Genomic DNA, 24266 nt, shown 5'->3' with positions numbered 1-24266 from the left:
TCAGATTCTGAATACAGCAAATCAGACAAAAATTAAGTCCAGATCAGAATTACCCTTGAAAATCCCTTAAGAAAGAAATTGATATGCCATCAGTTTTTCCTCCAGCCTTAGGACACATGCTGAGTCTTTTGTCTCAACAAAATAAAACCGCAGAGTTGCAAAATTATGTCACGTACTCAGCCTCTGCGACTGTCGGTTTGTCTTGAGAAACAAACTAGACCATCTAACAAGGAGGATTCTGGGAAGAAGAATGTTTGAATGCGGACCTACCTGGCTCCACTCATATTTAAAAGGAGACCAGTAATGATTAACACCAGAATAGTAAGCTGATTTCCAATCAGCAAGCTTTCTATGCTGTGTAGCTTTTAGTAATAAAAAGCATCCCAAAGGGAAGGGAGACCATACGTGACAGTAGAAAGGGCAGGGCGCCCAGCAAGCCTTGAGGAGCCACAACTGCGGGTGGGAAAGAGGGCGGTTGAAGAGAGACAGGCAGCCTGGTCAGACCCCTGGAGCCTGCAGGAGAAGGGGAAGGGGTGAGGCAAGGACCCACCTCACAGGAAGCCTCCCTACCCCTCAGAAATTCTTCCTCCAAAGCAAACTTGACTGCCTCCAGAGGCCTCCAGTGCCAGCAGTCTAATTACACCCGCAGGGGCCCACCTATCCCCACCTTCACCTTTACCTTCCTCACCTCCTCTCATGTCTCACTGAGGCTCCTGGAAAAAATAGTGTCCCTGGAAGTAAGTAGCCATAGCCCCTCATCTTGGATTACAGCTCTCCTCTTTTGAAAGGGATCAAATTAATCAATATTTCCCCTCAGCTCCCTGTCTGCAGCTTCATGTTCACAAACAAATAGGCAAGCTCTGCATTCTTGTCCACATACTTGCTGGAGGCCGCATAAGCCTGCTGAGCACAGACCAATATTTCATAATATCTGGCTCCTTTTCTTTGTTCTGGCCTCCTGCCCTGCTCTGGCCAGGCCAAGTCCGTTGCAGGCTAGATGTGGCCACGTGCTGTTTGGATTTAGCTGTATCCAGTGTTAGAAGGAATGATCGCTTTCCCGGACTGCATATCATCAAGTTCCACCAAGAAAAGCAGCAGCTGGAAGAGTTTCGCTCCTTCCCTTGTGTCATGACGTGGAACTTCTTACAGCACATGACCCGGGGTCGGCTTTCTGGACTAGGCCCACAATGTCTGCGCCCTGTTCAGGGTTCTGCCAAGGTGAAGATCTGGCACTGGGTGTTCCCAACACTGAGGCATCTGGAATGATGTATCTGGTGGACAGGGAGGGGCAGGGGTGGAGGAGGGGAAGAGAAGCCAAGGAGAGAACTCTCCTCCTAGGAAAATGTGGACTCAACCCCCTCTTCCTTTCTGTGACAGGCACCCAGGCATCTCCACCAGTTCACGATGGTGCCATAGGGTCTCAAAAGAACAAAATTTTTCTTGTCTTCATGAAAATGTAAAATTTAATTGAGGAAATGAGTCCAGGGCCAGATTTTCAAAGACAAAACTAGCAAGCAAGAGAAATTAGTCTTCACTGTCCTCCATGCCCCACTTTGCCCCAAAATACAACTACAATGAAATGGTCCATCACCACATCCATGTGTTGAATGACTGTACAGTTAATTTCTTGGGAGCAGCACTCTACAACAACTAAAGTGAGAAGGATATTCCTTACAAAGTATTAATGTGATTTTCCTGTTTGCTTTTCTGAGAACCTAAGCTTGATCTTATTCATCTACTTGGAAATGTGACAGAGGAATGTAACAAAGATAATATGCAATGTCGGCCAAGGGAATGTCCGCCTTCCGATGTGTGAAATAGAATTATATGGAAATGCATGGTCTTGTAGGCATAGCTGCTGTCTTGAGAGAAGATTTCCTAGATTCCTTCATCTCTCTCTTTAGCATCAAGGGCCAAGCCTGGAGAATCTTGCTGATTCGGCCCAGGGGCCAAAGGAGATGTTTATGCAATCTCCTTCTGCTTTTGAGACTCTGTGGCTGTCTGTCCACAAACTCAAAGAGGAATCTGACTGAAGAGCAAAACCCTACCTCTGGAAGTGGTAGAACACAGCAGTTACTTGTTAAACATCTAGTAACTACTGATTTTTCTTGTTTTGGTAGATGGGGGTCAGAAAGCATTGGAAAGGCCACATTGGTCTCACTCCGCCCCAGGAGCACGCAGCTCCAGCCTGACCGCTCTCACAGGACTGGGCCAACTGATGATGGGTAAGAACACGTGGTCCTCAAGACAGAGCCTGGACAACCCCTGTAGTAAACTGAATACTGACTCCAAAGACGTCCAGGCCCTAATCTCTGGGACCTGGGACCTTTGCATATGTGATAAAGTTAAGGTTCTTGAGAGGAAGAGACTGTCTTAGATTAGCTGGGTGGATTCTAAATGTGATCACAAGTGTCCGTATTAGAGGCAAGTGGAGGGAGAAATGAATACAGAAGAGGGCACAGCAAAGTGATGATGAAAGCAGAGACTAGAATGATGGTCTCTGAAGATAGAGGAATTCCTGGCACAAGCTAGTAACACAGGCAGCTGCTAGAAGCCAGAAAAGGCAAGAAAAAGGATTCTCCCCTAGAACTTCCAAAGAAAACCAGCCCTTCTGACAACTTGAGTTTAGTCCAGTGAAACTTGTTTTGGACTTCTGACCAGAGCTATAGAGAACAAATCTGTGTTGCTTTGAGCCACTCGATGTGCGTCAATTTGTTACAGCAACAATGGGAAATGAACACAACCCCTATACTGGCTGCTGCAGAGATTGGCGGCATGACCTCTTTAAGACGCCTTTCTACTGTAGAAGTCCCTGGGCAACAAGGGGGGCCAAGAAGGCCAGGCCCAGCATGCCCACCTCAGGAATCTGAGTACATCAGGGTGGGCTGCGAGAGAGCCAGCCACTGAAGCCCCAGTAGACAAGCTCCTCTCCTCCCCACAGCCCTGCCCTGGGAGAAACAGCAGGGAGGCGGGCTTGGGGTTGACAGCTAGACCCAGGACAGAGGTTGCTGGGCACCTTCACCCTGGGGTTTGCTGCATGTGGAAGGTGCCTGCCTGTGGAGGATAAGCACCAGTGTGCACCAGCTCCGTCCAGAATGTGGAGAATATATTGGCAGGGAGGAGTGGTGATTTGGAAATGCAACAATGCACGCATTGCCTTCCAAATTGGCTTCATTCCCACCAACCCCAACCAAGTTCAAGAAGGGGGACAGTTCCATCAAAATGAGAGAGTAGTTCAATCAGATTGTCACACTGTGATTGGAACCCATTAGTACAAGAGAAAGAAAAGGAAAAGAGAAAAGGAAGAGAGGAAAAAAATAAGTCATAAGGGTATATTATTTCATGAGACTTTAATTTCAGCTATACACACTGATATGTACACGTGTACACACACACGCACACACATATTAGGTTAAAAAAAAAAAGTCCAAAAGCCAATAGATAAAATGACGTAGTTGTGGCAGTAAGAAACAAAGAGGCTTTTCTCATGCTGTGAATCCTAGGGAAGCTGACACTGATTAGAGGGTCCCTCCACCCAAATCTAGGCATCACTAGTAGCCACGGAGGAACAAGTCAGAACCAGCTATAACCACAGAAGTGATATCAGGTGAACTGGCACCAGAAAACCCCAGGTTAGCACCTAAGGTCACAGGGAGCGGGAGTAAGCAGGTGGGAGGAAGAGCCACCAGGAGGAGAGGGCCACCCACACAGGGCCGTCTGTCATAGCAGGAGGCAGAGACAGAGACCCCCTCCCCTGCCTACTGCACACTCCTGCTGAGACACCTGTCCTGGGTGTCCTAGCTCTTCACTCATTTCTAAAATGGTGGAAGGTTTAGCACCCGCCTCCTAGGGTTGATATGAGTGTTTAATGAGTTAATGTGTATACAATTCTATAAAAGTCGCAGGGACATAATAACTGTTCAAAAGGTGGTCACTCCCATTATTAACATTACCCCGCTAAGAACAAGCTACAGCAAAGGGCAAACTGGGCTAAGTAGCTGAGCTCCAGGTCTGCCCTAGACACACCCACCAGCCATGAACTCTGCCAGGTGGTCCAGTCCCGAGTGCGTCTCCATCGCTTGCCCTGTCCCCACCACCCCTTCTTCAGCCTCTCCTGGTTCTCGGATATGAGGCCCCCAGAATATTCCACAAAAGCCGAACCTTCATCCAACCAGCTCTTGGGTGGAGAACCCTTCCATTAGGAGTTCTCCTGGCTGCGTCTTCTACAGTGTTGGAGCTCATCACAACCAGTGTCCTCCATACAGTGGACAGCGAGGCGATGTCCCAGACCACTTAAAGGACTTCAGAAGTGGTCAGCAGCAGTATGCCTGCTGGGACGCTAATACCCCCAGGAGCAGCCCTCAACTTACAGCAGACAGGAATTGGCAAATAAAGACTCCATCCTCTTTACCTGTAGGGGAGGACAACTCCTAGGAGTGACATGTTCCTCACGGCCTCCCAGAAGTTCCCAGCAGGACTGAGCCCCAGAAGTCCCCAGCAGGAACCTGCCCTCTCATGCACCCTGCACTGGCTGCCTTCCTTGTCTCACTTCCTCCCTCCGTACTGCTGTCTTCTGGTGATGTCTTCCAGATAAACTGTTTGCACTGGAATCCTGGTCTCAAGGTCTCCTTCTGGAGGAAGCCAACCTAAGACACAACCTTATAGGGCCATTATGCTAATTAAATGAGATAACTGTCAAATGCTTACAATTATTCTAGACCCGCAATAGATGCTCAATAAACATAAGCTATGAGGGGGAAGAAGAGGAGAACTCCTCCATTGTGCAGCTGTTATTCCAGGTGCAGCTGAGGAGGGAAGAATCTGCACCCAGTGAGGGCCAGAACAGCCCATGGAGGAGAGGCCCCTGGGAGATACACCTTTGAAAAAGAATGTGCATGTGTTGTTTTCCAATGCGAATATGATTATCCCCATCTCTAAGGATCCCAGATCTCCCTCTCTCTCTCTCTCTCTCTCTGTCTCTCTCTCATGCATGTGAAAGTAGTAGCTTGAACATGTAATACCTCACACTTGAAACATGGAAAGTCAGGCCAAAAGGGAGCTCCAAAGAGCAGAGAGCAGAGGCCAGAGGTGAGATCAGCAAGACCTATTGAGGGCCTTCTCACCCTCAGACCCAGCAACTCAACCCCAGACACTTCACACACAAAACTATGTTCCTCTGATCCTCTGAAAGGGAGTTGCAGATGTCACCCAAGGTGCAGGTAGCAGAGGGTAGAGGGTGGGCAGGAAGAAAAAATTATTCATCTCCTGTCCCAAATGAGGAACACTGGCTGGTGGGGTTGCTCATCACAGGGCCCCTCGGCCTGGACATGATTCCAGCCCAGGTTCCAGCCTCAGCTCTGAAACTGCTCGGCCTATGAAGGGATTGTGGGATGTGCAGTTCTGCACAGGGCCCTTAGCACATGCAGCTGCCAGCTCTCTGCTCCAGGGACAGAGTGACCTACTTGTCATCAGAAAGACAAATGGCCTCTCAGAGTTTGTGCACATTCTCCAAGGAGACCACAAGTCCTGAGGCTCAGTGTAGATGACCTACAGCCCACGGGGCACAGGCTGAGCCAGGAACTGAGTATCCTACACCCAAATGGTCACAGGGAGCACCCCTCAGTCCCTGACCACAGGACCATGACCTTTCTCCAGTTTCCAAACTATTTGACAAGTTTCATCTCTGGGCCTAGAGGGGAGATGGCCAGGTCCCCATGGCTTCCTGCCATCACCAGCCTAGCATAGCTGCAAATAACACATGGGCTACTGATCCCAACTCCACTGTGGGCATTGATCTCAAATCCACTGTGTTCTTGCTGTGTGACCTTGGGCCTTGATTTCCTCATCTGTACAATGGGGGTCATAATAGTACCTAGTACCTCCTTCATAGGGTGGTCCATTCATTAGTTCATTAAGTAGGTATTTCCTGAGCCAAGCACTGTTCCAGGCAGAAGAGAAACATCATGAACAAAAGAGACAAAAGCCCTCTTATGGTGGTAACATTCTGATGGGAAAAGAATGTGACCTGTCAATCATAAAAATAAAATCACTCTACTAAACACTATGAGAGTTACATGAGGTGTTGTAGATAAAGCATTCAAAACAGAGCCTGATGCACAGTTAAGTTCAGTCAATGTTAGCTGTCATTAGGATTGTTGCTATTACCATGATGGTAATTTCCTAGCAACGCCCATGGGATCAACTCCATGGCAGGGATCCTGGCACTGTGCTGAAAGCAAGAGCCCCATAGGCAGGAATGTCAACGGAGTGTCTCTTATGTCCCCCTGTTTGCTGGTTGCCCTGGTCCAGTCTCCACGTTGATTATACGTTGGGGCTTTGCAGTCCTGCTAGCCCCAGGAGCCCTCTCCACATCCACAGCTGAATTAGCATTTTGTTCCAGCTCACAAGAGCGCCAGTGTGGGAACACCACAGGCCAGATGGAATTTTGGAGACCTTGTCATTTGTTGGAAATTTTCTCTGGCTGCCTTTGTATTAACAGCCACACATTTTGCTCTCAGATCTGGGAGTGGGGCTGGGATCAAGAGGGGGTGGGGATTGCTGCTGAAAAATAAAGTAAGTTTCTTTCTGGGCTATACCTTTCCAACCTTCCAGAGATTTCTGCTCCCTGGCTGCTCAGAGGCCAAGATGCAACCTCAGAGAAGAAGGGGAGGGGAGCAGGTCTGTGCCTTCCCTGTGCATGTCTCCTCTCTTTTGACCAAACACATGACAACAGGGGAGGCCGAGCCAATTAGGAACACTTCGGGACAGAATCCACCTCGCTCTTCACCGGACATCCACCCCAGTCTCCAGGAGGTGGTAGAGATTCATACAGGATTAGACCTAGAGGAGACTTTATAAACCGGGACCCACAGGCCAAATCTGGCCTGCAGATGTGTTTTGTTTGGCTTGTAGTGTTTTAAATAAATTTGAACCAATATTTAAAATCCAGGATATTTCACATAAAAATTCAGATTTCTGGCTTCCCTTGAAAAAGGGGAAGTTCTAGTTATACTTTGGGCCCAGGTCCCTACATGGCTGGTGTAGAGTATGACACTCTCTCTCAATGACATGCTCCCTGAAGTTCACCACAGGCCTCACTACTCCCTATTGTCTCCCAAAACCAAGGAAGAAGGACAGTTGCCTTTGGCATCTCATTTGCCTTATTGTTTTTCTTATAGAAGATGAACACTTCTCTGACTACAGCTCAAGTAGACCTGAAAAAACAAAACATAGGCGGATTTGTTTTCGTTACACCCAGCCCACTTCCTTCACTTATGCTAGCAGCCTGGCCTCCATCTGCACTTCAATTTATATCTCTTGGTCCAGGGCTACAATGTCCAATATGAGAGCCACTAGCCACATGTGACTATTTACATTTGAATTAATTAAAATTTAAAGGTTTCCATTCCTGGTTGTACTGGCCACATTTCAGGTGTTCAATTGCCACCTGCAAGTAGTGGCTACTGTGTTGGACAGCACAGGATAGAACATTTCCATCATCTCAGAAAGTTCTGTTGGACAACTCTGGAGATATTTAAATATAAGATATAGGAGGCTAACAACCAATCGAAACATCTGTTGCCCACATCCTCCACATCTACACTGTGGTGGATGCTGTCGGGGGAAATGATATGCATCGGGGCTGCTGCCTTCCAAGAATAGGGAGAAAGCCTAATTAACAAGTCTCTGACTTCTCAGTCAAAGACAAGAGAAGTACCTGGCAGTGTCTGATGGACCCTCTTGGATTCAGAGAAGAGGAACAGGTCTCTGTGTCCATGGCACAAAGAAAATGTTCTGCTTGTCTACCGCATGCCCTCTCGGCCCAGTCCCAAGCAGAAAACTGCATCGGAGGCCTCCAGAAATGGAGGTTCCCTCAGCCCTCTCATGGAGATGCTGCTTAGAAGACTGAGGCTGAGCCTCCATGCATGTGTCTTGGAGGCTCCCCAAGCAAAATACACAAAGACAGTCAAATTGGGCTTCAGAGCTTGCCCTCCCTATCAGTGCTTCCTCCCCAGCATTGGCCTTCCCCATCCCCCTAGGCCCGGCTCCTGCCTCCATGCCTCCCCTGGGGTTGTCCTCTGCCCAGGCCTCCCCAAATCCAGACCTAGTTCCCTCCCAGGGCCCCTTCTCTAGTATTGCCCTTTCTTCTCCTCTATCTATACAAGATGCCCCTGAGACCCAGACCCTTGGGACCATGCTTGATGCAACAAACTAATTTCCAAGGATATTTATTTTTAGCAAAAAATTTCCAAAGACTAGATATCAAAATGCAACGGCTAAGTCCAAGTGTGAGAATTTTCAGGTTGATTGAGTGCAAAAAGCATCACATTTGTGGCTGGAGGGCCCACCTGGGAGTCCTTCATATTTATGAACTGCATGACTTGGCCATGACTCAGATTCACTGAACCTTTATTTATGGATCTCTAAAATGGGTCTCATACAATAGTCTTAACATTTAAAGGATGAGGATTCCGGGAGATAATGAATGAGACAGCTACAAAGTCCAATGCTTTGGGCATTGTTGTTATTGTGTTGTTATGCTACAATGACATAATACAATATGTTGTAAATACAATATGTTATTATTACTGAGGGGAAATTATCTTCCAACACCCAGCACAGTGCCTGGCACACACCAGGTTTTAATTTTTTAAAAGATTATTTTTTAATGGCCGTGGAGTAGAGGCTGGGGAAAGATGCTTTTAGGCAAAGGGGGCTTCTGTCACTCCCCCAGACACAGATCACATTGATGAATATCTACACAGAAGCAGGGGTTCTGAATCTTTTTGACACCAAAGACCCTTCTGGCCACCTGGTGAAGCTGAAGATCCTTCTCAAGATGCGTTTTTTATTGTATAAAATGAAAAATACAGGGTTACCAAGATAATCAATTACACTGAAATAATTATCCAGATCTTCTAAAAAACAAACGTGTGATATAATCCTACACGTGCTTCTTTATTAACACATTAAAAACCAATATCTATCAGTATACCTAATAACAAATGCACTTTCAAAGCAGTGATGAATAAAAACTATATTTCAAAGTGTCTGCTTCTACTGTCATTACATAAAATATCTGTGACTTCTCTTGGTGACAAAGTCACAGGTCCTGCCAACACTACTGTGGCTGGTGCCTACATTCATTATTGAAGAAACAATGAATTCCAGTTAGAGATGAGTGAAAATAAAGATGTAACTTTCTTTAACCTAGTGCTCCCCTGAATTCCATGCATTAAAGCAAACTAAATATGGCCTGAGAAGGACTCCGTACTTCTATATTTGAGTCCTTGTGGATGAACTGTAACCTAGCTTAATAGTCAGACAAAATTAAAAACCTAACTTAATAGTATGTGGCAGTAACAATGGCTGAGTGTTCGCCAATCCCAGCGGCCATACTTCAACCACTCATAGAATGTTCAAACTGCTCAAATAAGGCAAACGCCAAGCTGTAACCAATCTCACTGTTTCTGTACCTACTTCCGATTCCTGTACGTCACTTTACCTTTTTTGTCTATAAATTTGTTCTGACCACAAGGCACCCCTGGAGTCTTTGTGACTCTGCTGTGATTCTGGCAGCTGCCCGATTTGCGAATCATTCATTGCTCAATTAAACCCTTTTAAATTTAATTCGGCTGAAGTTTTTATCACATGCTTGGACCCCAGATCAAGAACTCTTGAACTAGGCATCCCTTTCCCCTTCCTCTGATTCCAGTTCACCGTCACAGGGATGGATCCCCAGGGATGAGGCAAAGCCAGCCCCTCTTTGGCATACATCCCAAACTCCTTCTGAGGGGAGCCAGAGTCTAAGGTATCCCCCACTCCTAATCCTTTTGTTGCACTGAAGGATCCTCCTGACAGTTCTAGAAGCCCAGGCCTTGCTGTGCCTCCAGGCCTGTCTGTTGTCCAAGGAGAATGTAATCACAGCCCCCATTAACTGAGCACTGACTATGTGCTGACTGTTACGCAAGGTGCCTTATGCTCATTAAAGCATTGAGCATACATTCCCACAAGGAGGCCCTGGTATTGCCAAGGGAAACTGAGGCTAAGAGGTTAAAGATTCACTGAAATGCCCAAGGTGGTGAGCAGGGTTTGAATTCAGTTCTGATTACAACTCACCCTCTTAACCCTTCATGCTTTAAAACCACATCGAGTAAGATATTACGGCAATCACAGTCTAAACTCAGCCACCGCCAGGGAGGGAAGTGAGTGTGAACCAGGAGCCAGGAGCCTCTCCAGACTCCCAGCGAAGTGACTACACAAGGCATCCCTGCCCAGTCAGCTTAAAGGGAGATGAGGGGATTTTAACTAGAGTTTCAGGGGAGAATGTTCTGAAAGAAAGGAATACAATAGCATCTTTGTAGTTGTAACAGGATCTTGGGCAGAGGGGTGGGGGTGGGGGGCCAGAATGTGGTAAGTAACTGTAAAAGCCAACTAGGTCCAGAGCCTGCAGACTGGCCAGGCTTGCCGGGAGGCTGGGAATGAGCACCCGTGCTATCCAGGAAGCAACCCTGCCAGCAGCCAGACCCTGAGCTGGGGTCCAGGTCCCCCAGGAGGCACACACTGAGCCTCTATGTGGACAGACAACAGAGCCACTCTGTCCTTGAGAAAGAACCCTGTGTGTCCCACTCACTCTCCTTCCAGCACAGGCACAGACATCCAAATGGCCCATTCACTGGCCGTTACAGCCTCCAGCCCTCAAACTGCCTGCAGCCTCCACCTCCGCTGGACCCAGGCACCCAGGCAGCATGACCGCAGCCCCCACCATAGTTTGGGCACAGCTTGAGCCTGGCTCCAGCCCCCGTACTCCATCAAACACCTCTGCTTCAGAGCCCAGGCAGCACCTCTGCAGCTGCTCTATGGCTATGCAAGTGTGTGAGGGTGTGTGAGTATGTATGCAAGATTACCAGTGTGTGGGTGTGTATTTCATTGTGACACTGTGAATGTCAATGTAAGCATGTGGTTTATGTGTGAGTGTGTGAATAATGTATCTAAGTGCATGGAGTGGGTAGATGTGTGTGTGTGTATATCTGCGTGACTCTGTAGAGGGTATGAATAGCAGAGATATCAGCAAGAAAAAGACCGATTGGCCAGGCGCAGTGGCTCATGCCTGTAATCCCAACACTTTAGGGGGCTGAAAGGGAAGAATCACTTGAGGCCAGGAGTTTGAGACCAGCCTGGGCAACAAAGTGAGACCTTGTCTCTACTGAAAATAAGAAAGAAAAAAGAAAGAAGGAAAAGGAGACTTATAGAAGAGAAGCCCCCAGGAGACTCCCAAGACCTCAGATGACATCCTTAAAAGAACTTTCCCCAGCCAGTGGCCTTGCCTGGCCCCCACCCCCACTGCTTCCACCTACACAGGTCCAAAGGACTTCAGGGGTCCCCAGACCTCCTCTCAACAGGCTGGGGTGAAGAGTGAGATAACCGCACCCATCATTTGCATACATGCCCATAGTTCCCCCAGGCACAGGCCTCGAGCTCATTCAGGTTTGGGTCCGGCCCCTTACCCCACCATTTCCCAGCCGCAAGAGCTCAGGCAAAGCATTTGGTTCCTCTGAGCCTTAGTTTCCTCATTAATAAAAAAGAGTGACACCTAGCTGACAGAGCAACACACCTGGCCTGCAGAACAACATGCCTGGAACACAGAACAACACTGCCAGGACTCAGAACATCACACGTGGGACTCTCAGAACATCAAACCTGGGACTCAGAGCTTCACACCTGGGATGCAGTCAATGACTGTCATTAAGTAGACAAGTAGGCTGCCCCCCATCCTCCCCAAGACTCGGAATTCCCGAGGGGCCTAGGGTATAGAGTGTGCTCATTCTCATCTCAATGCTCAAATGGAGGCCGGGCACATGGCAGGCAGATGCCTCTCTGATAAAAAAAAACTTAGTAAATGTGGGTTTCCTTTGTCCTCCCTTCTTCCACCACAGACAACCACCGCTGCTGTCCCAGAAGCAGGCAGAGAGCAGCACTCTGAGAAGCTGGTTGGGAGTTATCCCCAAGGGTGTATGCATAGGGACCCCTTTTTTTTTTTTTTCAGACGGGGTCTCACTCTGTCACCCAGGCTGGAATGCAGTGACATGATCATAGCTCACTGCACCCTCGACCTCCTGGGCCCAAGCAATCCTCCCACCTCAGCCTCTTAAGTAGCTGGGACTATAGGCACACACCTTTTTAAACTTTTGTAGAGATAGGGTCTCTCTCTACAAAAGTTTATGTTGCCCAACATAGACAAAAGTCTATGTTGCCCAGGCTGGTCTTGAACTCCTGAACCAAGGGATCCTCCCTCCTCAGCCTCCCAAAGTGCTGGAATTACAAGCATGAGCCACCACACCTGGCCCTGCACAGGGACTCTTGACCATGCAGACCTCCCAGCAGGTGCACCTGTCTATGCTGTGAGTCTAACGCTGGGAGCACCACACAGAGACTCCTCCAAAGAGACCCAAAAGAAAGCAGGTAGGATTTTCCATGATAAACAGGTATTGCTCTTACAATTTACAAAAGACAGAGATAAAACAAGAGAGTTGCAAAACCCTAACAGGCCCAAAAGGAAAATTGAGGAAAACGTTCCCCTATAATTAGGTCAGGAAAAGAAGCAGTGACAATATTCAAAAGAACAAGTTTCTAAGAATCCTACCTCAACTCTACATTCACCAAAAAGAAAGATCAATGGCATTCTGAACCCTAAAAGGGAAGTCCAGACAGACAGAATGGGACACCTAGAAGGAAGAGATTGCACAGACCTGGAGACAGAAAGCAAATGTGAGGACCCATCCCATCCATTAATGCACCTTTTCCCAGGCTCTGTAGGAAATGTGTTCCTTGCTCCTCCCTGCAACCCTCTCCCCCTATCGACGTTTCCCCCTTTCCTTCCACCTGGCCAGTAAGAGTTATCACATTATCCCTGGGCTGCAGTTCATTCATCTCCTTTGTAGATAAGAATGAAAGGGACTGCGGCTCCTGCACTTTTTGAAATTACGGCCCGCTAATGTTATGGTTTGACTGTATTTGGGTCTTCCCTTCCCATCTCAAAGATATCACCAAGCATTTAACAGCACTACAGTTACTTTTTAAATCCTTGCCAGAATATCTTGAGAATTTCCTAGTGCCCAGTGCATTGGAAGTCACCTCACAACACTGCTGCAAAGCCTGTCTGGCTAGAAGCAAGACTGGCCAGTGGAACCATTGGGTTTGTCCTGCTGATAATGCCTCCGCAGCAGGAGCACAGAGCTGACATTAGGGACAGCCCTGGAGCATGTGAAGCACAGAGAGGCAGTGGCAGTCAGCCCTCAGTCCATCCAGGCCAGCAGAAAACAGCACTGCTCTGCCAAAGGGCAACAACACTGACGAAACCCAGCTCAGAAGAGTGTGCCCCATGCAGCCCGGGAGCCCCGCTGCATGGCATGCTCACAAGCTGAAAGGGGCACCTGCCTGGCTCAGCACCATGCCTAGACGTGAAGGTTCTCCACAGAGCTGGTCTCGTTTGTCTCTGTGCCTTACTCTTTTCATCTCACATTCCTGTGTCTCTGGGTCTGACTCTTCTCGTTTTTCTCTCCCTTTCTCTCTTCTAATCTTATCCCCTCTGCTGTTTTTGACCGGTTCTTTGGCTGATGGCATTTCTGGAAAAATCCCTACCCAACCTGGCTCTTATAGAACCATGAACCTGATGCCCCAAGATGGGAGGATTTGAATCCTCCAGCTGGTTCTGGAAGAGGCTGTTTGCTCATTGCAAGCAAACACCCTCAAAAGCCAAACAAAAACTGCCCACAAGTAAACAGCATGTGATACAGCCCCTTCCCGCGGCCACTTAGCAGAATTCCAAGCTCATGGCAGGAGGAGAAGTTGGGCTAGGAAGGATGCAGCGGCCACAGCCCCTACCCACTCTCCAGCAGTGGTGGTCAGCTGGGCTGGAGGCCAGAAGGAAGGGAGCCAGGTGTCTACACCGGCTGGAGGAGAGCATCAGGGACCACAGGCAAGGTGGCTTGGGGGACATAAATAAACCCGTACACACAATTATTGTTGGAATTCTCTCTATCCTACCCCCATCCCTTTTTTTTTTTTTTTTTTTTTTTTTGAGCTAGAGTCTCGCTCTGTCGCCGAGGCTGGAGTGCAGTGGCTCAATCTCAGCTCACTGCAGCCTCTGCCTCCTGGATTCAAAGGACTCTCCTGCCTCAGCCTCCCAAGCAGCTGGGACTACAGGCACCCACCACCATGCCCAGCTAATTTTTGTATTTTTAGTAGAGATGGGGTTTCACCATGTTGGCCAGGCTGGTCTCAAACTCCTGACCTCAGGTGATCTGTCCACCTCAGCCTTCCAAAGTGCTGGGATTATAGGTGTGAGCCACCACACCCAGCCTCTCTCTATCCTACTCTTGTGATTATCAAGGCAATATGTACAAAATCAATTCAAAGGATTAAAGGGGAAGTATCCAACATTTCACCTTCACATTGCTCTTAAGAATATAACATAATAAGTGATTTTATAGAATTAAAATGATTAGTATCATTGTTAAGTTACTTCTATATATGATCATTTTGTGGGATATGATGTGGTTTCTCTTCAAATAATCTGATCAATCTTTTATTCTTTAATTCATAGTACCCCCTCCCCCCACTTTTTTCTCCTTTTTTTCCTTTTTGCCTTTGTTAGATGCCCAGGCATGCCACAGTACCAGGCTTTATCAGTACCAGCTCACGTTCCTTTCCTTATTTGGAAAGAGGACTAACTTTCTAGCTCATTACAGACACCCCTTCCCCTTCCTCTCCACTTTCTTTTATGTACCCACCCTATCTAAAAAAAATCAAAATGTTTAGCCAACCAGGATTAGTTTAGATTGTATGACCCAACCCCGGCCAATGAGGAAAGGGTACAGGGGCAGGACTTGCATCAGGAATAAAGGCTCTCGTGCCCCTTTGTTCAGGTGTGCTCTCATGGCAACTGGCCAAGGAGGCACCCCTCTGCGCAGAAGTAAAATTGCTTTGTTAAGAATCCTTTGTTTGAGTGTTCAATTTCCTTAGGATTTTGAGCATTATTCCTAACAATTTCTAAGTGTGACTAGAAAAGAAACACCAAAAGCTAAATTTAAATGAAAATGAAGAGAAAGGAGGAAGGCCGACAGAGACCCATACATCCGGATGCCTGAACAAGAACCTGGAGTCACTCCTGACCTGTTCTCAGCCTCCACATCTGAGATTACCAAGGGCTGGAGGTTCTCCTGACCTTTTCTCAGCCTCCACATCTGAGATTACCAAGGGCTGGAGGTTCTCCTGCCCAAACATCCTCCTACCTGCTCCTCTGGCCTGCTACAGAATCCATACCTCTATCCTGGCCCCCTGGATCACAATCCTTCTTCTCAGCCTCCAAAACCGCTCTCTAAAATGCAAACACAATCCCATCTCTCCAAGCTCAAAAGCCCTTCCATTGCCCCCTCTGCCCTAGGGACAATAACACAAACCCCTAGCTGGTGGGGAGAGCACCCACATCCAAGAGCCAGGCCCTGGCCCCAGCCCCATCTCCAGGAGGTTCCCCTGTGGTCCCAGCCCAGCTCCTTCCCAGCCAAATTTTAACAGCTCATTTTTGCCTCCAGGGGTTTTGCACGTGCTATTCCTTCTGCTAGAATGCCTTTCCCTCTTCTTTTTGTTATATATATATTTTAATTTACATACAGTAAAACTGAAACTTTTCTGCATCATTCTATGAGTTTTAACACATGTATTAGATTTGCATGTCCACCACCACAGTCAGGACACAACAGTTCCATCACTCCAGAATTCTCCTTTGTGCTGCCCCTTTGTAATCACAGCCTCTCCACCCCTAACCCCTGCAACCGCTGATCTGTTTTCCATCCCTATAGTTTTGCCTTTTCTAGAATGTCATATAAAAGGAATACCACAGTATGTAACCCAGTAGGATTGGTTTCTCCCACTCAGCATAATGCCTTTGACATCCCTCCACGTTGTTGCATGGATCTATGGTTCTTTTCTATTGCTGAGGAGTAGTCCACCGTATGGACATACCACAGTTTATCCGGTTACAGTTGAGCAACATTTGGGTTGTTTCCAGTTTGGGGCAATTATACGTAAAGCTATTATAAACATTTGCATCAGGTTTTTTTGTAGACATATGTTTTCATTCCTCCTGCATAAACACACAGGAATGGGATTGCTGGGATATATGGTAAGTGTATGTTTAACTTTTAAAAAACTAACAAACTGCTTTCTACTGTGTTTCCCACTTTCATGTATGAGAGTTCCTGTTGCTGGCATCCTGACCAATACTTGAGGTTGTCAGGGTGTTCTGCTTCACTTTTTAACTATCCTAACAGATGTACAGTGGCTTCTCCTTTCTTCCCTTGACAGAATCCAGATCCTCCTCAGATACTCCCTGTCCTGGAGCCTCCCTCTGCCCCACTCACTCCTCAGGTTGGGTCTATCCTTTCTCCATATCTTCAGCAGAATATTTGGCCCACAGGGCTGAAGCATTTCCTTGTGCTTCCCTCTCCCCTGAACCTACCACCTACCACCTGCTCCCCTGCCTCCGCCCACACACACACACACACACATGCACAGGCAGCCTCAATAAACTGTGTACTCCTCAGAAGCAGGGTATGTATTTTTGATTTTTCTATTTTCTGCCCTACACAATGTCTGGCTTAAAGCAGACATTTTATAAATGAATGGATGAATGAATGAATGACAAGACGGCAGGGAGACAGAGGGAGCATTAACACACATTTACACATTGAATGTGAATCCTCCATTTGTGGCCTTCTTGATATGCCACTCAGGAATTCCAAAGTCACTTGGGAGTAAGACTCAGTCCCTGCCCATGGAGACACCCGTTCCTTCAGAACTCGTGAAGGCCTAGAAATCAGAGTGAGGCCCCTATAACCGAGTACCCCCATTTTTCTAAGACAAAGAGAATAAGTTATTTTTTAAATTATTTTTTCTTCTGTCTTCCTCCTTTTCCCTCAATCCTTGCTTCCTACTTAGCTCTTTAGAAATGCAGTTAGAAGCTCTACCTTCCCTTCACCAAACACTCCCTATATGAAAAGCTTATGTAACTATGTGCTTACTTAGAAGCTCCAGAGCCTGAGCTACCTTCCACCAGGGGCTTGCCTCGAGAGATAACAGTCAATTTACAACCTAAAGTATGCCCACTCCAAAACTCTCTCCCACCTGGAGAGTATCTCAAGACAACGATGACCTTACAACCTAGCTCTGCCTGTGATGGTGCTAGCTCAACTCCCTGGTAGATAAGGCACCAAAGCAAGTCACGGAGACCCCCACCTGCTTGCTCACTCCCCTGCATGCCATTCATGCCAAGTATTCATTTAAAGGACCCTGCTTTCTGCTCTAAAGCAAAGCGGTACCCTTAAAGGCAGGAGCCTGTACCTCTTCCCCTAAGCTAAGCTTTAGAATAAAGTCACTTTCTTTATACTAGACCTCGCTCTTGTTAATTGGACTCTACAAGTGGTGAGTGACTGAATCTGCATTTCAGTTATACTCCTGCTGTTTCCTCACCCTTCACATCAGCCCTCATCCTGCTTCCCTTCCACTCTTAGCCTCCTTGACCCCAGGATTCACCAGATGCTATTATAAAGCACCTTCCATCTTCCACTCAGCTGGCAGTTCTGGAGCCACAGGCTGGACTCTGGGGAATAGGACCAGATCCCAGGCCACTCCCAAGAGTATGTGTGCATGCGTGAGTGTGTGTGTGCGTGCACATGTGTGTGTATGAGTATATGTGTGATGTGTGAAAGTCAGCGTGTGTGTGTGTGAGAGAGAGAGAAAGAGAGAGAGAGAGAGATAGGAAGTGAAATCCACATAAAGAAGGGCGGCCTGAGGTTTTCCCACAATCATGGCTCCCTCTCATCCTCAATCTCAGGCCAAGTGGTCCTTCACACACAGGCCTGCGCAGACACATCCAGAAAATGAGGGATCACGCCCTAAACTCCCTAGGCAGAAACACTTTAGCAGTCACATCACAAGATGATCCAAGCAAAGACAGCCCCAGGTGACTCACAGCAACCATGCCTCAAAGAAAACTGATGCACTCTGTGTCTCTACTAGTACCTTAGGTGGGGAGCAGACATTGGGCCTCCCAGACCTATTGGAAGGATGTCGGCATCTTTGAGGCCAAGCTGAAGCATGTTTCTCTCACTAGTCCCTGAAACAACTAAGGAACTCATTTCTTTGTGAGGCCTGTTCCCACCACCCCCTACATCCCTGTTTTTTGGATCAACCTCTGTTTGGTATGGTTGGGGCCAGTAGATTTACTTTAAAACACTCTGCTCCCTGCCCAGCCCTGCACAAAGCCTGGGTCAGGTATGCAACAGGAGCTGCAAGTAAGGGCTGTACCCCAGAAGAGAGAGGGGATCAAATTTCCCACAGGCTCCATGGGCTGCATTTCAAGGTTCCAATACCAGTTTAACCTCTTCTTTAGCTAAGCCTGATGACTTCTGCGACTCATTCAGTGCAGAGGGACTCAATGAGGGGACCCCAGCAGTAGATTCCAAGGACCCGCGGCTGTTTGGGGAGCTACATTCTCATCCAGTCAGCAGCGTTCTGCAAGGGAGACAGACTGGACGAACATCTGCAGGCTGGGTTTTCCTGCCTGATGAGAAGAGAGACTTAAAGAAGCAAGAAAACTACTTGAGGATAAATTTCATCTATACTAGATCCTTACTTAGAGAAGAGTCCCAGAAGCATCCCCTTGACTGGTATTGAATGAAAGGCACCTGTGACTTCCTTACCATTTTAGACCCTAACAAAAAGCAAACCTATTTTTGTGGGTCCTTTGTAAAGCCCCCAATCTTACAGCACATTTGAGACACCAAGTATTTTCACCTCCATGACTCCATTTGCTCCTCACAATGACTCATTTTACAGATAAGGGGCTAAGGTTCAGAGCAAGGCAGCGCTTACCCAGAGCCACAGGGTGACCTAGCCCAGCACAAACCCCATTCTGACTGCAAACCCCAGGCCTTTCCTCTGCCACTCCAAGCCACACCACATCCCTCAATTCTATGATGGGGCTGTAGTGACTGTGACAGGACCTACATGGAGAGTGGAAGGGTAAGAACTAGGAGACCCGGGCCCTAGCCCAGCTCTAAGTGACCCTAAAGAGGCCACATCCCTTTTCCAGCCTCAGCTCCTTGTCCTCTGAGTCTTAACCTCCAGGGATTTTAGCTCTTGGTTCTCCTAAGGAGGACTGGCCCATGTGGGCTCCCCTGGGACTCCATTTCACCCACTGCTGCCTGCCTGATGACCTGCCCACAGCACAGAGTGAAGACAGGCAGGAGGAAACTCCTCCCACAGCACGCTGGGCCCTGGGAGGATAGTTACAGTAAGAGCTTGGATAGAGAAAGAGGCCGGAGCAATTCATTCTTGTGAATTTTTCTGATTTCCACTTAGCTGGGCACTCAGGTCCTCATTTCCATGGATAATGAGAAGCTGGCCACATGCCACTGAAATCAGCCCCAATCCTGAAGTGACCTAAATGTCCAAAAATGGGGAGATGAGTATCAAAATCACGGTACTGAGCATTAAATGTATGGTAATAAAAGATTTTTCTAGAGATGTAGACATGGAAACGTGCTTTGATATAAACTGAAGTAAAACAAATCAGACTGCAAAATTCCATGTGTGGTGAAATCTCAGCTCTTTAAAATAATACTCAAAGAGAATAGGAAATATGCCAAAATGATAATCGTGGTTCCGTAGAAGTTGTGTATTTTTTCTCAAAAATCAGGAGGAAAACATTTTTTAATTGGCAGTAATAGTTTCAACTTTCTCTATCAATATTTTTCTTTTTTAATTTTTAACCCAACACATATATATCTGATTCTATCAATATTTTTCATCAAGTACAGAGTCCTTGGCAAACACCAAACCTCCCACCACCACTGCAAGGAAAGAAACTGACAAGTGTTCCAATCTTAGCTTTAGAAAAATACACACGAAGCCATGGGAATGACCCCTGACTCCTCAGGATAATCAAAAATGCCCCCACAGATACTGCAGCTCAGTGCTCTTTTCTTTCTTTTTTCTTTTTTTCAAAAGGACATTTAAGTATTCTAGACTTTTATTTGTATACTTCTAACCCAGAGTTTCCCATCATACATACCTTGGATCAATAATAGGATGGCATTAGGGAAATACTGAATAAAGGATACCGTATTCAAACAAGCTGGGCAAGTTCAAATCTCAGTGTAATGAATTAAAAGACAATACTCTGTGGAAGGACCCTCAAAGAGATATAGCATGTGATATATGTGATATCATATAATGGGAAATGATATAGCATCTATCATTTCCCAAAAACTATTTTAGGACTATCTCAAGGAATGACCACTCTATGGACATAGGGATATCTTGGGAAGTGCAGCTTTGAGCCCCAGCTTTCTCCCGTTCTCTCAGCCTTCTTGCCCTGTGGTTCTCAGCCCTGGCAGCACACTGGGCTCACTTGCAGAGCCTGAAAACATCCCTTGGTCTGGGTCTCATCTGGATTTGGGCTGGGGGATGGGGGCAGCCTGAGTCAGGGCTGAGAACCACTTCTTCCCCACACCTTTTTAGTTGTTCGTGCTAAGCATAGCTCAACACTAGAATTGAAATCCAGTCTCAAAATTATTCACATATCACCCATTTTTGGAGCTAAATGGCACCTTGAATAACATCTAGTCCAATCTCTCATCTAACAGAAGAGGAAACTAAGGTCCTCAAAGGATTCCTAGCCCCCTGCCTCCTCCCATGCTGCTTCTAGCCAGTGCCAGGCTGCCCTGTGGTCTCTGGACCTCAAGACCCTTCATTCAGATGGAGAAGCAAAGGACAGCCTTCAGACCTCCAAGGCCATTTCACTGCCAGAGGATGACCATCAGGCCCCTCTCTCTGCAAGTGAACGCTGAGACAGTGAAATGTTGACACAAGTCCTCTTCCTAACACAATACCAGAACCCAGAGCCAGGGACGTGAAACTGGGAAGCTGCAATGACTCACAGAACGGGAAGCTTGCGCTGGCAGTGGGGCAAACACACCAATGTTCCCCTAGGCAGCCTGAGCAGAAGGCAGGTACCATCTCTCCTCCAGGCACTCTGCTTCAGCCGCAGACCACAGAGCCTCTGCTACATTTGCCTTTAAAGCCAGGAGACTCCAGCATGCTAATGCCCCTCGGAGTGGATGGCTGCGGCCTGAGTTCTGGTAACACTCTTGCTCCTAAACAGGGAATTTGTAATAGGATATCTCCACACTTTTCGTTTCACATCCTGTACCCCCAATTATTCCCCCTTTTGAAGCTTAAGATTCCACTATTTCCTTCTCTTAGCAGCTTTGAGAAAAAACCTGAAGCTGGATAGGTGTTAGGAGGGGTGAAACATACACACACCCCTAGCCTCAAAGGTACCCTTCCCTGAGCCCCCAGCTCCTTATGACCAGCCCTCCACCTCTGTTCCAGCCACCTGCCAGGCCCCCCTGCACACAAAGGAGCTGTTCTCACAGAGACCCTCCATCCTACAGCGCAGTCTCTAGACAGCCTTCTAAACTCCAGGCCCAGCGAAACTCCCCACGAAGCATCTCCAGTGGGTTCCGATCTGCCCTCTGTGAGCTTGGAAGGGAAGGGAAGAGGCGAGCAGGCACGGAAGCAGCCAGGGGAGCCCAGTGAACTGCAGGAGCCCAGTTGGGGTTGCAGGGGTTTTCTGCTGCAGGAGAAGCAGAGCAACTAACCAGCGGCCGGGCCTGAGGGACGTCCCTTTCCTGGGGTTGCATGTGTCCTTTAGCTAAGCCGCCTGGGCCACATTCTCGATGGGTTTTTCTTTTCTGCCTGTTAGTGTCTGTGAAGTTGATCAATGGAAGGGCCACGTCCACAAGATCCTGGTTTCATCGTGACATCCCAGACCCACCAGTGCTTCCACATCTGCCCAACAGTCCTCCTGTCGGGGAGGTAGAGGAAGGCGGATTGGAACCTTACTAGAGCCAATTTAACTCAATGTTAATTGAGTTATTAAATGTTAATAAACGTTAGGACATTATTTTTAATATCAATACATAGCTAAATTAGAGAAGATAGTATAAAATTCACATGAACTTTGGAGAATATTAAAATGACTTCAAAAGCATCTCATCAGAGGCTGCCGTGGGTTCCCCAGGGAACGCTCCCCTCTCCCTGCCCTGTGGATTGCATGAAGATTGCAGAGTTGCGAGTGGGTTACGGTTCGGTCAAGGTGTGCAGATTCGTAATAAAAGCCCCCTTATTACGGTCCGCCCCACTAAGAGCGGCAGGAAAGCCGATCGCCCCCAGCTCTGGTGCAGAAATGAAAGCCGCCGCCGCCCCATGCAACTTTCGGGGAACAACTCCGGCCTCGGGAGGCAGCGCAGGCTGCGCGCGCCCAGGGCCGCTGCGCGTTGACTGCAGCCACCTGTCCGGGTGATCGCCCCACCCTCCGCTCATGCGTTCCTTCCCGCGAGTCCTACCATGTCCCCGGTGGTGCCTCGGCGCGCTCAGCCGGCTCGCAGACTCATCCCGCCTCCCCTTGGCCGCCCCCGGCGCCGTGGCTCGCCAGGCTTCCCAGGATGCGCGGCTACTCGGCTGGGGCGGGTTTCCCGGACTGAAGGTGCACACCTTCCCTGCAGCCAAGTGGCCCTGCGCCAACTCTCGGGAGATCGCTGCACACCGGGATACTCCGCGGGTGGGGAATACACGCCGGATCTACTGAGATCTACGGGGATCTGAGGGAGCCTACCCGCGGCCGCAAGCCTCTGCGGTCTACTCCGGACTTTTGCAGAGTTTGCAAAGTCCCTGCCGCGCGTCCCGGCCCAGCTTCCCTATTCCCCCGAAAGCGCGGGAGGGGGAAGCTCCCTTCACAATAAAAGCCCTGCCGGGGGCTCGGCCAGCCGCAGTCTTCTGGAGTAGGGGCCCAGGTGCTAGGAAGGAAAGGTCTACGCCCTGCCTGCCCGCCTGCCGGGTGATGCGCCAAGGCTGGACGGTGAGGGACGCCTCTAAGGTGTGAGGGTGCTTGGTGAGTTCGCTGCAACTCGGCAATATGGCTGAGTGTTGCCCAAACTGCCACCCTCTCCTGCCAAGCAGGACAAGTCTTTTTCTTTACTGTCGCTTGTCAGAAGGACAAGTCTTTTTTTTACTGTCACTTCTTCGCTTTGTTTGGGTTCAGTCCCCAAGAGGATTTGGAAGGAAAATCCGTTGACCACTAAGTTAATTAACAATGAAGAGTTTTTGTCCTTGAGAACTAATCACTGTTAAAGTCATTGAAGTAAGTGGCTGATACCTCTCTGCTTTGGATGCACAGACAGTGCCTTTGTGTCCCCTGAGTCACCTACTGCCAACAAAGGCACAGTCAGAGCAAGACCTGAGAGTCTATCCGTTCCTCGTTGGGGAATGTCCTGGGCTTAGGGGTTCTGTAGTCCCAAAATCAGGGCTAGCCCCACTATTAACAGCTGGATGACCATCGACCAGTCCCCAGACGTCTTTAGGACTTGTGTCCCCCAGTGGCCCAATGTTTGGACCCCAGGATTCTTAAGAGCCTGTAGACAATGGATGGAGGTGAGGCAGAGTCAGCAGTAGGGTGCTCTGAGAGAATTTGGGGGCCAGGCTGAAAAATTAGCCTCCAATACTGAAACTAACAGGAAGCATCATTAGCTAGATGAAGACAGGCATCTTCCCAGCAGTCTCCTGCCCCAGAATGATCTGAGGTTATCACTGATGGCAGTGCTTCTAAAGGGAAGCAAAGATCCAGAGAGTCCTCTTAAATTCTGTATGTGTGTATATGGGCAGGAGGAACAGATGAAGGGAAAGTATTCGGTCCTTAACATTCCAGATGCTTTCTGTACATTATTTCATGTAATAACCACAAACGATCCTAAAAGGAAAACTTTTGCAAATTAGGAAAGTCAGGATTAGGGAGGTGAAGTAACTTTCCTGAGACCAGATAGCCAGTAAACAGTTTAGCAAATCCAAGTCTATTTGCCAGAACATGAAACAAAGAGGAAGACTTGATATGGCAGGAACAGGAGGCAGGATGTAGCACTGCAAACTGCAGCTTGTCTGTGCATATGGACTACTGAAAGGACAGAGAGTTTGAGCCCTGGTTGGGAAATGAGGGAAGAGGGTGGAGGACAGTACAAACCATTCAGGGTTTTATTTAGATGTTTAGGGAGATGCTGTGATCTTTTGAGTCTCATTTTCTGACTGTGACCCCACACAAGATGTATATTAAACATATATGTATAAATGTAACTAAAAGAATGTTTTAT

At 48.0% G+C, this 24266-nt stretch overlaps 1 protein-coding gene across 4 annotated transcripts in view; it reads right to left on the bottom strand.

Annotated features, from left to right (window-relative positions):
* GASK1A (golgi associated kinase 1A) overlaps nt 1-22833 on the bottom strand; it is an 89320-nt gene extending 66487 nt beyond the window's left edge. For 2 of the 4 annotated variants that reach the window (XM_063703729.1, XM_004033944.5), the window contains exon 1: nt 22473-22833. In XM_063703729.1, coding sequence (XP_063559799.1) covers nt 22473-22475 — 3 coding nt within the window. In that variant the 5' untranslated portion in view covers nt 22476-22833. The remainder of the gene's footprint in view (nt 1-22472) is intronic. The other 2 variants (XM_055381403.1, XM_055381405.1) reach the window with 1 other exon arrangement.
* Between the last annotated feature and the right edge of the window lie 1433 nt (nt 22834-24266).

The sequence above is a fragment of the Gorilla gorilla genome, chromosome 2, assembly GCF_029281585.2.
Source record: "Gorilla gorilla gorilla isolate KB3781 chromosome 2, NHGRI_mGorGor1-v2.1_pri, whole genome shotgun sequence".
Lineage (NCBI taxonomy): Eukaryota > Metazoa > Chordata > Mammalia > Primates > Hominidae > Gorilla > Gorilla gorilla.
Note: the sequence above shows the minus strand (reverse complement) of the source record. Positions and strands in the feature narration are given on the sequence as shown.